General features: G+C 44.2%; 1 protein-coding gene across 20 annotated transcripts in view; it reads left to right on the top strand.

Annotated features, from left to right (window-relative positions):
* The window catches only part of RBMS2 (RNA binding motif single stranded interacting protein 2), a 56,897-nt gene that overhangs the window by 35,315 nt on the left and 7,807 nt on the right, over nucleotides 1-13,775 (top strand). For 8 of the 20 annotated variants that reach the window (XM_036301508.1, XM_036301499.1, XM_036301507.1 and 5 more), the window contains 8 exons: nucleotides 1,436-1,527; nucleotides 2,842-2,999; nucleotides 6,179-6,258; nucleotides 6,393-6,502; nucleotides 7,024-7,070; nucleotides 7,234-7,327; nucleotides 11,321-11,419; nucleotides 13,448-13,619. In XM_036301508.1, the coding sequence (XP_036157401.1) occupies nucleotides 1,436-1,527; nucleotides 2,842-2,999; nucleotides 6,179-6,258; nucleotides 6,393-6,502; nucleotides 7,024-7,070; nucleotides 7,234-7,327; nucleotides 11,321-11,419; nucleotides 13,448-13,619 (852 nt within the window). Of the gene's footprint in view, nucleotides 1-1,347; nucleotides 1,528-2,841; nucleotides 3,000-6,178; nucleotides 6,259-6,392; nucleotides 6,503-7,023; nucleotides 7,071-7,233; nucleotides 7,328-11,320; nucleotides 11,420-13,447; nucleotides 13,620-13,775 lie in introns of all 20 variants that reach the window. The other 12 variants (XM_036301498.1, XM_036301501.1, XM_036301511.1 and 9 more) reach the window with 4 other exon arrangements.

The raw sequence follows: 13,775 nt of genomic DNA, 5'->3' as shown, positions 1-13,775 counted from the left end.
CTGAATGTCCCGAGTACCCAAGGCCAGAGAGAAATCTCAGAGGTTTTCAGACTTAAAAGACCAGCAGAGCCCTGGCCAGGTAGCTCAGCCGGTTAGAGCATCGTCCTGATACGCCCAGGTTGCCAGTTGGATTCCCAGTCAGGGCACATGCAAGGGTTAACCAATGAATGCATAAATAAGTGGAACAACAAACCGATATTCCTTCCTCTCTTCCCACTTTCTCTCTAAAAATCAATCAATAAAAATGTTTTAAGACTAGCAGATATTTAGGTTCTTTGGTGACCAGATAGCTAGAGCTGCAAATGCTATTTTGGGGACCTAAGGCTAGAAGTCTGCACGAAAGAGTCTTGGAGTCCCTTGGGCTTCCTTTGACCCTCATGCTCCCCTGGACTGGATGGTGTATATGGGCAGAGGCAGGTGAGATTATTTCTCTTTAGCAAAGCATTGTTTAGGCTTTTTGGTGGTAGTAGTGGATGACTCGGTAGGTATTACTTTGTGAGGATTAACAGTTTTGTTGGGTTTTGAGCAGTTTTAGGTGGAGATGTAGGAGTTGTAGGAGAGGAAAAGTATGTAGGTTGAAGTGGAGAATGGCTTCTTCCAGCAGGTAGCTGGTTGTCTGCCATGAAGAGGCTGTACTCCCAGCTGCCAGTGTGGCTCTGTGGTTGAGCATCGGCCTATGTGGTAACCAGGAGGTCACGGTTCGATTCCCGGTCAGGGCACATGCCTGGGTTGTGGGCTCGATCCCCAGTAGGGGTGTGTAGGAAGCAGCCAATCGATGATTCGCTCTCATCATTGATGTTTCTCTCTCTCCCTTTCCCTTTCTCTCTGAAATCAATAAAACTATATATTTTTAAAAAGAGGCTGTATTCCCATGCCTAGCATTCTGGTGTGTGGCTAGAAAAGAGGAAGGGTTGTTTTTTGAAGAAGTCAGAGTGGGGGTGCTGTAGATTATTAGAAGAGCCTTCTTCCTGAAGCCTCATATCTGTGGAGGGAGGGTGAAAGGTGAGGACACCACAAGGACCTCATTGCCCTGGGCACGCTTAGCTTTAAAGTAACGGAAATTGCCCGGCAACGTGTGGCTCCGTGGTTGAGTGTCAACCCTTGAACCAAGAGATCATGGATTCCATTCCCGGTCAGGGCACATGCCCGGGTTGGGGGCTCCATCCCCAGTAAAGGGTGTGCAGGAGGCAGCTGATCATGATGACGATTCTCTCTCATCATTGATATTTCTCTCTCCCTTCCTCTCTGAAATCAATAAAGACATATTCTTTAAAAAATAGACCAAACCTCACAGGGCTTGAGAAGCGGGCGGATAATCACCTGAAGCCTCCCTCCCGCTTGTGTTAGGTGGATCACAACCCTTCCTCTTCTCCTGAAAAGCCTGGGCCTCCTGCCCCGTCTCCCCCACCGCCCAGTGATGCTGTTTCCATTCCAGGCTATGGCTTTGTGGACTTTGACAGTCCTTCGGCCGCACAGAAGGCCGTGACAGCACTGAAAGCCAGTGGCGTCCAGGCACAGATGGCAAAGGTAAGGGTGCTGCCCAGGTCTTTCCCTCCGAGGGGTTGTGGTGAGCAACAAGGTCCAGTCCCGAGGTTCCAGGGGGCTGAGAGCCACGATGCTGACGGGCAAAGGCCGCCTGCAGTGGTTTTGTTACTATTATCTGGCCAAAGACAGCCTGGGCCCCGGCCCCGTTTAGCACCGCCTGGCTGCTGCAGGAAGGCGATGTGCAGGTCGCTCTGTCCAGGATGATCAGCAGGCAGGAGGGTGCAGAGGCCTGCTCCCTTCCTCCCGCCGTTCCCCATCCCCGCCGGTTCCGCACTTCCCCGCCACACAGCCTGTGGGAGTTGTGCAACATGCCCTGGGAAGCCAGCTGTGCCTCTCCGCAGTTCAGAACAATGCGTTCCACCTCCCAGCACTGTTCCCTGGGGTGGGGAGGTCCTGTGGTGGGGCGTGGGGGGAGGGAGGGCCGTCCCGGCGGGAAGCGGACGGTCCCTCCTCACATCTGCCTGGAATCCAGAGCCTTTCCCTCCGCGTTCTCTCCGGTGGCACCGCCCTCTCGCCTGGGCAGCCAGCCACCTTCTGCTATCATTAAAGGAAACGGAGGCCCTGAAGGGAAGGGCAGACGAGGGGCTCAGGCTGCTTGTGACCCGCAGTCTAGAGCAGAGCGGCTGCTGAAATCCTCAACAATCCAGCTGTGGGACGTGGTCGCCACTGTGCACGTTTCGCCCGCGGGGGGGCTCCCCGCCTCCGCCGCCGGAAGAAGCGCCTGGAGGGGGGGCTCTGCAGAGCTCCTGGGGCCGGAGCTGCCCGCGCTCCCGGGGACAGTGAGCTGTGCCCGTGGCCTCGGCGCAGCCCAGCACAGAGCCTTCCGCCCTCCTCCCCCTCCCCTCTTCCCGCTTTCCCTCCGTCAGGGAGCGGGCAGGCACTCCTCCTCAGAGTCTGCTGTGGCCGGAAGGGGGCGGGGGGAGGGTTACTCAAAACAATCCAGCCCGCGAACCAGGCGGACGAGGCGGTCCCCGAGAAGCCTGCCTCTGGGGCGGCTGCTGGGGGAGGGGGGCGCTGCTCTGCCTGATTCTTAAAGAGACAGCCAAAACTTTATCAATGACTCGTATTATGGGCGTGTACAATACTAATGATATTAAACCTGCTTTCTCTTTTTTGGGGGGAGGGGGGGTCTGGGCTCAATATGCAATCCACGGTAGTAGGGCTAGATGTTTGTTACAAATAGTTAAGATCCTCTTTGTTTATTCGGGAACCTTCCTGTTATCTTTTTTTCTGAGATATTATGTTGTGGATGAAGGCTGAGATGTGAGCTTCATTTTCTCTCTTTTATTTCCATAGCAACAGGAGCAGGACCCTACAAATTTGTACATATCAAACCTCCCACTGTCAATGGATGAGCAAGAACTGGAGGGAATGCTGAAGCCCTTTGGCCAAGTTATCTCCACTCGAATCCTTCGAGACACCAGTGGGACCAGCAGAGGGGTTGGCTTTGCAAGGTGAGGGATGCCGAGAATGGGACATGATGTCGTTAATGAAGAATGTCACAAAATCTGTGCCCCCTTTCCCACAAGGGACCAATCAATTGGCCAAAAGTACTTGATAGTGTTACTGGGAAACCCCCGGTTGGGCTCTGGCTGCCTGTCACTGTGTCCAATAAGGAAGGCAGGGGTGAATCATATGGGGCGTTTATTGAAGAGGCGAGCCAACCCAGAAGACAGCACGCTTACAAGCATCAAATCCTGCCTTCCAGTAAGGTGCAGGGGACAGGGTTATAGAGGGGAAGGGGCCAGGGTGAGGCCAGGAGTGGACTCAGCTATTACCCTTTAGTCATCAGGCGATGAGATGATGTTGATGAGGTGATGTTTTGACTCCTGGTGAGTTGTCCTGACCATGCTTATCGGTTCTGTTTGCTGGATTCACAGCTGAGTCACCTCCTCAATCGCTTGGCACAGGCCTTGAAAAGGAAACTTAAGAAAAACTTAACCCCCTATTCGCATGTAAGAAATTTAACTCCCTATTCACATAAGTATATGTGTTCTAAGATTTAAAATAATATGATTATTTTTCAGATTAATTCAGGTGTTCTCTCTATCAGATAAGAGGACATCCCTATCAATAGTATATCAAGTTTATTTAATTGTAGGTCACAATACTAAAAAGTTCACGTGCCCCAAATCCTTGTCCCCACTACCTTCTGCTACTCTAGCCTTTGTTCCTTTGATCCAGACACAACCAGAATAAAATAATTCTGTACCTTCTTATAGATTTAATGTCACTGGTACCTTACAAGCCCATAAAGCAAGTTTTCTGTATCTTCCTATTGTCTCATTTAATCATTACTACAACCCTGTGAAATATTAACTCTCCATGTTATAGATAAGGAAACCAAAGTTGCCAATACGAAGTGACTTGTCCCAGGTGTCACAGGAGTGGGTGGTAGAAACAGAGCCCTAATACTTCTGGCTTCTAGGTCAGTTAGGATGAAGTGGAAATCTGGTCTACCTTTCAGATCTGTTGAGAGACTTAGATTCTGGAACCAACTCTGCCACTAACTGTCCATGTGATAGCAGACCTTTATGAGTCCTGGTCGACTCTGGAGATTGATTTATTATTATTTTTAAAATATATATTTTTATTGATTTCAGAGAGGAAGGAAGAGGGAGAGAGAGATAGAGCATCAGTGATGAGAGAGCATCATTGATTGACTGCCTCCTGCATGGCCCCCACTGGCGATGGAGGCCACAACCCGGGTGTGTGCCCTGACCAGGAATTGAGCCATGATCTCCTGGTTCATAGGTCAACGCACAGCCAGCTGGGCTGTGGAGATTGACTTAGATGAGTGATTTTCTTGTGGTGTCCCTCGTGCTGCAGAGCTCTCTAGCGCGCCCTCCTCTGTGCTTAGGTGTCATTGTTGTTGTAGGGCGTCAGCTTCCCCTGTCCTACTTAAGAAAGGGTTCTGCTTTTCTTCTTCTTCTTCTCCTTCTTCTTCTTCTTCTTCTTTTTCTTCTTCTTCTTCTTCTCCTCCTCCTCCTCCTCCTCCTCCTCCTCCTCCTCCTCCTCCTCCTCCTCCTCCTCCTCCTCCTTCTTCTTCTTCTTCTAATTGACCTCAGAGAGGAAGGGAGAGGGAGAGACAGAAACATCAATGATGAGAGACTCATTGATCAGCTGCCTCCTGCACGCCCCCTACCTGGGAATCAAGTCCACAACCAGGGCATGTGCACTTGACCAGAATCTGAACCCAGGACCCTTCAATCCCTTCAGCCCGCAGGCTGATGCTCTGTCCCCTGAGCCAAACCAGCTAGGGCAGTGATGGCGAACCTTTTGAGCTCAGCGTGTCAGCATTTTGAAAAACCCTAACTTAACTCTGGGGCCGTGTCACATATAGAAATGTTTTGATATTTGCAACCATAGTAAAACAAAGACTTATATTTTTGATATTTATTTTATATATTTAAATGCCATTTAACAAAGAAAAATCAACCAAAACAATGAGTTCGCGCGTCACCTCTGACACGCATGTCATAGGTTCGCCATCACTGAGCTAGGTTCTGCTTTTATTTATCTTAAGATTTTGTTTGAAAGGAGATTCTGTTGTGTTTGTTTTTTCTTTAAGTTTGAAAACTACCTTACTAAGGTCCCTTTTGTTTTATATCTTGTCTGGTCCAAGAACATTCCCTTACTCTGGAGTGTTTCAAACCGTGAGAACTAGGAATAGGGTTTCTCTAGCCAGCTCACTCTTTTTTTATATATATATTTTATTGATTTTTTACAGAGAGGAAGGGAGAGAGATAGAGAGTTAGAAACATCGATGAGAGAGAAACATCGATCAGCTGCCTCCTGCACACCCTGCACTGGGGATGTGCCCACAACCAAGGTACATGCCCTTGACTGGAATCGAGCCTGGGACCCTTCAGTCCCCAGGCCAACGCTCTATCCACTGAGCCAAACTGGTCAGGGCTATATAGATTATCTTATTTGATCTATACAGTCCGGTGTAGTAGGGTAGATGGATCATTTCTCTAAAGCGGAAATGAGGAATGGGTCCAAAGGGCTTTTGTGCATGTCCTAACTCATAGCTTTGGGAGATGAACAGGAGCTGGAATCTAGATTTTCTGTCCTCTTTCCCCAACAAGATACTTTAACTCAGTATTCCCACATTGTTTTTTCTATCATTATGGGCCCAAACCCTGTCTTATTACTGTTTCCTCCTACAGACTCATGAAATCTTAATGAATAGCTCATTAGACCTTGATAAGTAACCAGAAGCAAAAATAAATATTGGAAAATTCTTAGCTTGTGTAGGTTTATTAGAGTGAGGGGACAATTTCTATTAGGGATTTTGTAATAAAAAGTAATAGTAACAGCCTCTGTTTACTGTATTCTTATTTATGAGCCAGACACAATCATAGGCCCATCCGTCAGTATCTTCTTTGGAGCATGTATTCATAGGCCTCCATGCCTCCTTTCAGGGCTCCTGCGGGAGCCAGCTGAGAGAACCTTCATTAGGAGCTGGTTGCCTCTTCTTGATGTCTTGAATTTGTGCGGAGGAAACCTGTGTTTTATAGTCACAACTGTTAGAGCATCTTGGGGCTGGGGACTTGGGGCATTCTTGTTGAATGTAGGGAGCACACAGATCCCGGAGAAGCTAGAGCCTAACCCCTCTTGTGCTCCTCAGGATGGAATCCACAGAGAAGTGTGAAGCCATCATCACCCACTTTAATGGAAAATATATTAAGACACCCCCCGGAATACCAGGTGAGGCGTCTGGGAATCCGGCTGAAAGGGCCGCAGGCTGTTACTTCCAGTGAGGATTTGAGGAGTTTTGCATGAGTGTGAGTGAGGCTACGTGAGGTGGGACTCCGTTACCTGTCTGCTTTCTCTCTTGGTAGCCCCATCAGATCCGTTGCTTTGCAAATTTGCTGACGGTGGTCCAAAGAAACGACAGAACCAAGGAAAATTTGTGCCAAATGGACGGGCCTGGCCAAGGAATGGAGACATGGTAAGAGGACCTCTGAGGCTGTTCAAACGGAATGGAAATGACCATGGCCTGATGTCTGTGAGCTTAGGTGGCAAGCTTGAGAGCTACAGTTTGTAACGGAGAGAAGCTGGCTGCTAGCATGCTCTTCAGTGTGGGTCTTGAGTGGGATTTTGCAGCCTGCACAACCAGGAAAACTCTGGAACAGCTTGTCCAGACTTCACTTAATTTTTTATTTTTATTATTTTTAGAGAGAGAGGAATGGAGAGAGATAGAGAGATAGAAACATCGATGAGAGAGGAACATTATCGATTGGCTGCCTCCTGCATGTCCCCTACTGGGGATCAAGCCTGAAACCTGGGCATGTTCCCTGACTGGGAATCAAACCGGTGACCTCTTGGTTCCTGGGTTGATGCTTAACCGCTGACCCACATGGGCTGGGCTGTCCAGACTTCACTTTACTCATTCCCACCCTTGACATTCTGGCCTTGCTCCTGTTCTCAGCCAAGGGCTTACAATATGACTGCTGTGCTCTTTCTTTATAGGGTGGTATGGCCTTGACCTATGACCCCTCCACCGCTCTTCAGAATGGGTAAGGGTGTTTTATATATTCAGGCCAACTCAAGATGACAACAGCCTGTGTCCAAGATGTTTCACCTTGAGTTCTGAACAGCACTTAGTGGGAAGTGGCCGTGTCTGTCAGGGGAGGCGCCCATCTTCCGGTGGCTCCTGACTGACGAGGTTCCTTCCTGCAGGTTTTACCCGGGTCCTTATAGCTTCACTCCCAACAGGATGCTCACGCAGTCTGCACTCTCCCCCTATCTCCCGTCTCCCGTGTCTTCGTACCAGGTATGTTCATGCCCAAAAGGTGCAGTGACTTTCCCTATCATTGTGTTTTAGGCGGAGGAATAGAATGCTGGAAACTATTTGTTGTTTTGTTTGTTTTTCCTTTGTACGTATTGCCACAAATAACTTTACACAAAAGCATAACATGTGATCACACTACATATATGTAGACTGGTGTGAAAGCATCCTCTTACTCTCTGTCTACTACCCCACAGGTAAATCCATGTTAATTTCCTACTATTTTCTATATTTTTCTTCATGGGCATATATACATATGTATATGGTTTTTGGAAGTCATTGTTTATTTTATTTATAAAGAAGTTGACCATATTACATATATTTTTCATACTTTATTCTTCTCACTTAACAGTATCTTAAACCAGTGATTCTCAGAGTGTAGTCCCTGGGCCAGCAGTGTCAGCAGCATCTGGGAATTTTTAGAAACACAAATTCTGGACTCACCCCAGACCTACTGACTTAGACACTGGTGATGGGTCCCAGCAAATGAGTGGTTCTCAGAAGCCGTCTGGGTGATTCTGATGCAGCTAATGATGATGTCTCTGTTCTAGTTTTCTTTTTTAATAGTTGCATTATTTTTCATGCTGGAGATACACCAGAATTCTTCATCTATACCCCAGTGAAGGTCATTCACTTGGATTTCAATGTGGTGTTTTTTTGGTACAAATAATGCTTCAGTAAACATCCTTGTGAAAAAACATCCTGTGCTCTATCTTTACCTATGAGTACCTTTATTTCTAGGCGCTGGAGTCTGAGGAGTAAGATTGCTCGTTTGAATTTATGGACTTTCAGTTTCATAAATGTCCCCAGATTGCTTTTCACAACGGCTGTACCAATTCATGTTTCCAGGAGCAATGAATGAGAGCACCTGCTTCCCTCCAGCCATTGCTCTTTTTAAATGTTTCCTATCTTGATGGAAAGTGCATTATGACTTTAATTTGCACTTCCCTGACTGCAGCTTGGTTTAAGCATTTCTAATGTTTGTCATATTTTGATTTGCTGTTCTCTGATATGCTTAGCCCATTTTTCTGTTTGCTTAGTTATTCCTTTCTCATCAACTTATACAAACTATTTGTATATTATAAGTATTGATCCTCTGAATGTTATCTTTGTTACAAATGTTTCTTTTTCCCCGAATTTAATTTTGTCCATTGACTTTGTGGTCCTCAAACTTTAGCTGTGCATCAGAATCACTTGAAGAGCTTGTTAAACCCAGGTTACTGGGCGCCAAGCAACACTTTCTGCCTCAGTAAGCCTGGGCGGGAGGTAAGCATGTGTATTCCTAACCAGTTCCCAGACGCTGCTGCTGCTACTGCAGCTGGTCCAAGGGTCATACATTGGGAATCACCAGTTTTTGCCACACAGAAGTTTAAAATGTGTATATAGTTAAATATGCCTTCTTTTTCAGGTATAACTTTTTAATTTCTTGCCTTAATTCAAAAGCTCTTCCTGGTACTATATTGTGAATATGGTCTCCAAGATTTATTTCATTGTTTTATATGTGAATGTGTAATCATCAGGAATTTATTTTTGCATATGGTAGGAAAGAGGGGTCCTACTATATTTTCTTTCAGATTTTTAACCAGCTGTCCTAACATCAAATTATTAAATAATCCATTTTTTTCCCACTGAATCGAAATGTCACCTTTGTCATATAATAAATACTGGAATTTATTCTCCCCCAGCAATCATTGTTTCCATTCTTATTTCAATAATGTATGGATTTGATCGCAGTGGCTTTCATAATATGTTCTAATATTTGATAAGACAACATCTCCATTCTTTTTCATACTTTGCTATTTTTTTGGCATTTATTCTTCTGTATAAAGTTTATGGTCATTTTACCTAATTTTTAAAATCTGTGAGAATTTTAATTGGAGTTACAGTAAATCTCTCTCTCAAATAGTTGATTTTTTTTTTGATGTTTTTCTTTTCTTTTTTTTTTTTTTAAAGGTGGGTACTTTTTTTTTTTTTTTTAATACATTTTATTGATTTTTTTACAGAGAGGAAGGGAGAGAGGGATAGAGAGCCAGAAACATCGATGAGAGAGAAACATCGATCAGCTGCCTCCTGCACGCCCCCTACTGGGGATGTGCCCGCAACCAAGGTACATGCCCTTGACCGGAATCGAACCTGGGACCTTTCAGTCCGCAGGCCGACGCTCTATCCACTGAGCCAAACCGGTTCTGGCTGATTTTTTATTTATTTATTTATTTTTTTGGTTAATCCTCACCCGAGGATATTTTTCCATTCAGTTTTAGAGAGAGTGGAAGGGAGAGGGAGAGACACATCGATTGGTTGCCTCCCACACACTCCCCAACCAGGGCCCCAATGGAGCCTGCAACCAAAGTTCGTGCCCTTGACCGGAATGGAACCCAGGACCCTTCAGTCCTCAGGCCAATGCTCTATCCACTGAACCAAATCTGCTAAGGCAGGAGAATTGACATTTTTAAAAGTACTAACCTTTTCACTCAAGATATGGTATTTCTTTTCTTGTTTTTAAATCTTTTTGTGTCCTTAAATAAGATTTTAGTTTTGTTTATGTAGGCCTTATCCTTTTCTTGTTAAATATATTCCTAAGTGTTCTATCATTTTTATAAGCATTTCTAGATACACTTGAAAAAACCCTATTAATTTATGTTCCTCTATTTAGTATGCAACTAACATCAAATTTTCTTAATACTACTAGCGTTTTTTTTACTTGCATCTCTTAGGTTTTCCAGGTATACAATCATATCATCAGTGCAAAATAATAGTTTATCTTCCTTTCCAATTTTATGCCAGTTGTGCTCTTATCTAACTGTATTTATTTAACCTTACTATAAGTAGGCTACTATATTTGCAGTGGTTTTAATATGACTTTGTTTCAGTTAAGGTTAGCAACTAGTTTTTGGTAATGACATTTAATATATGTAAGTAGTTTCTAGTCCCTATTTTACTTGTGATTTAAAAAAAAATAGCTGCTGAATTTTATCAAATGTCTTTAATGAGATATAATGTGAATTATATCTCAATTTTAAAATGAAAAAAATTAGCAATGAGAAGTTAGAAATGCCTCATAATAATACATACCATAAAAGTCACCCTCTTAATTTTTTTATTTTATTGATTTTTACAGAGAGGAAGGGAGAGAGAGAGAGCTAGAAACATCGATGAAAGAGAAACATCAATCAGCTGCCTCCTGCACATCTCCCACTGGCGATGTGCCCACAACCCAGGCACATGCCCTTGACCGGAATCGAACCTGGGACCCTTCAGTCTGCAGGCCGACGCTCTATCCACTGAGCCAAACCGGTTTCGGCAAAGTCACCCTCTTCAAGTGTACAAATCAGTAGTGTGTAGTACATTTACAAAGTTATACAACTATCACCAATATCTAATTCCAGAACATTGGCATCCCCTCAGAAAGAAACTCTGTACCCATTAGTAGTCGTTCCCTCTTCTTCCTTCCACCCACCCAACCCCTGGCAGCCACTAGTATACTTTCTATGCCTATAGATTTGCCTATTCTACACGTTTCATAATAAATGGAAGCATACAATATACTTGTGTCTGGCTTCTTTCAGCTGGCATGTTTTTAAGCTTTATCCATGTTGTAGCATGTATCAGGACTTCATTCTTTCCTATGACTGAATCATATTCCACTATATGGATAATACCTCATTTGTTATTAATTTATCAGTTGATGGCCCTTTGAGTTGTTTCTACCTATGGGCTATTATGAATGGTGCTGCCATGAATATTTGTGTACAATTTTTGTGTGGACATATGCTTTCCTTTTCCTGAGTGTATACCTAAGAGTGGGATTTCTGGGTTATCCAGTAACTGTTTAACTTCTTGAGGAACTGCCAGCTGTTTTCCAAAGTTGCAGAACCATTTTACGCTCCCACCTACTGTACATAATACTTGCTATTGTCCTTTTTTTATTTTTTTATTGTCCTTTTTTAAAAATTGATTTTAATTTTATTGGTTTTAAAGAGAGAGGAAGGGAGAGGGAGAAACATCGATGTGAAAGAGAAATATCGATCGACTGCCTCCTGCCAGCACCCCAGACTGGGCATCAAGCCGGCAACCTGGGTATGTGCCTGACCGGGAATCAGACCGGTAACCTTTCAGTGCATGGGACGATGCTCAGCCAACTGAGCCACACCTGCCAGGGCTTTCATTGATTTTAGAGAGAGTAAGGGAGAGAGAAGAACATTGATATGAGAGAAAAATATTGATTGGCTGCCTTTTGTATGAGCCCCAATCGGGGATTGAACCAGGGTATGTACTCTGACCCAGAATCGAACCCGAGACCCATGATCACCACTCCAGCTGAGCCATACTGACCAGCGCTATTTTGTCCTTTTAATTGTAGTCATCCTAGTGGATGTGAAGTGGTATTTCATTGTGTTTTTCATTGGCATTTCCCTAGTGGTTAATGATTTTATGCCTCTTTCATGTGCTTACTGGCCATTTGTATATATTCTTAAAGAAATATTTATTTAAATCCTTTGCCCATTTTTCTTTTTCTTTTATTTTTTCAATTTTATATAAAATCAAGCACTATTTTATTTAATTGTTTTTTTAATAAAAAATACAGTAGTATGCCCGGCTGGTGTGGCTCAGTAGTTGAGTGTTGACCTATGAACCGGGAGGTTATGGTTTGATTCCTGGTCAGGGCACATGCCTGGGTTGCGGGCTCCATCCCAGTAGGAAGGCGTGCAGGAGGCAGCTGATCAATGATTCCCTCTCATCATTGATATTTCTATTTCTCTCTCCCTCTCCCTTCCTCTTTGAAATCAATAAAAATAGATTTTAAAAAATACAGTACTGTTGGTTATGTTCTGATTTCCCTGATGAAGCATCAACATCAGTGACAAACTTTCACATACATGAAAGAATCAGGGATGGAAAGTTAAAACGAGGTATATATGGCATTCTGAGCTAAGGATGGAGTAAGGATGGGGGCTTCAGAGGGTCACTGCAGGATGAGAAGAAGAGCAGGTGTTTGCCCTGCCCAATAGGAAGACAGAAACGGTTATCTCTGATAATTTTTCATTATGGACAAGGTACCTAATTAAAAAAAGAGGGGAGCAGAAGAAGTTTCTCTTGTAAGTCTCAGTTGCCTTTAGATCAAAATAATCTGCATAGTACAGAGGGACATCTTGGGGTGACTCATTTTGAACCCCTACAAAGGTTAAGCTGTTAGGGCTTCAGTCTCTGGGATGCCCATTTTTAAATTGGGTTATTTGTTGTGGTGTAAGGGTTGCTAATTTTATAAAAACAAGTTTACTTATAATGTTTCTATTACATTTTTAAATCATATATATATGTATGTGTGTGTATATATATATATATATATATATACACACACACACACACATATTTTTATTTTTATTTTTTGCATTTGTTGGTTGATCTCGGATGTGCTCTGACCAGAGATCAAACCTGCAACCTTGATGTATCAGGACTATGCTCTAACCAACTGAGGTACCTGGCCAAGGCCAAAGCAATATCCTATCTAATAAAGAGGGAATATGCTAATTGACTCTCACACCATCGCAAAGATGGCAGTGCCCACAGCCAATAAGGAGGGAATATGCTAATTGACTGCTCCACCCTCAAAGATGGCAGTGCCCACAGCCAATAAGGAGGGAATGAGGAACAAGCCCTCCCCCCCAGTGCATGAATTTCATGCATCGGGCCTCTAGTGTATATATATTCTTTAATTGAATTCATGGGGGTGACATTGGTTAATAAAAGTATAGGTTTTAAGGGTACAATTTTATAACACATCATCTGTATATTGTATTGTGTGCTTACTACCCCAAGTCAAGTCTCCTTCCATCACCATTTATCCTCCCTTTACCCTCTCCTACTCCCCCACCCGCCTTTCCCTCTGGCAATCACCATACTGTTGTCTGTGTCTTCACCTTTTTCACCCAACCCCCCTCCCCCGCCCCTCTAACAGCTGTCAGTCTGTTCTCTGTATTAATGTTTCTATTTTCTGATGGGGAACTTCAGCTTTGGGGGGATTGTCTGAACACTGTCAGATCACTGGGCAAAATAATGGCTTCTAGATAATTAACATTTTTGCTTGTTTATTTTTGCTTGCATTAGAGAGTAACTCAGACATCGCCTCTACAAGTACCTAACCCGTCGTGGATGCACCACCAGTCATACCTCATACAGCCTTCAGTGAGTGTTCAGAAGCGGGCAAGATGGGATTTGATGAGAGGGGATGTGGGTTTGAGTTCTGGCTCAAGCCCTCATGCAACCCAAGTGTCTGACCGTAAGTTTTGTGAGTTTGTTATTCTTAGGCAGGGATCCATCCAGACAGAAGGGCAGAGCGCCTATTCCTGTTGCATAACGGGGTAGCTGCTCACCTCTCATTTTCCAGGAATTTTAAATGGTCCCAGTAGCCGTGGATCACTGCTGCCGGCAGCCT

The sequence above is a fragment of the Myotis myotis genome, unplaced genomic scaffold, assembly GCF_014108235.1.
Source record: "Myotis myotis isolate mMyoMyo1 unplaced genomic scaffold, mMyoMyo1.p scaffold_m19_p_3, whole genome shotgun sequence".
In the NCBI taxonomy this organism is placed as follows: Eukaryota; Metazoa; Chordata; class Mammalia; order Chiroptera; family Vespertilionidae; genus Myotis; species Myotis myotis.
This window is presented reverse-complemented; position numbering and strand designations above follow the sequence as displayed.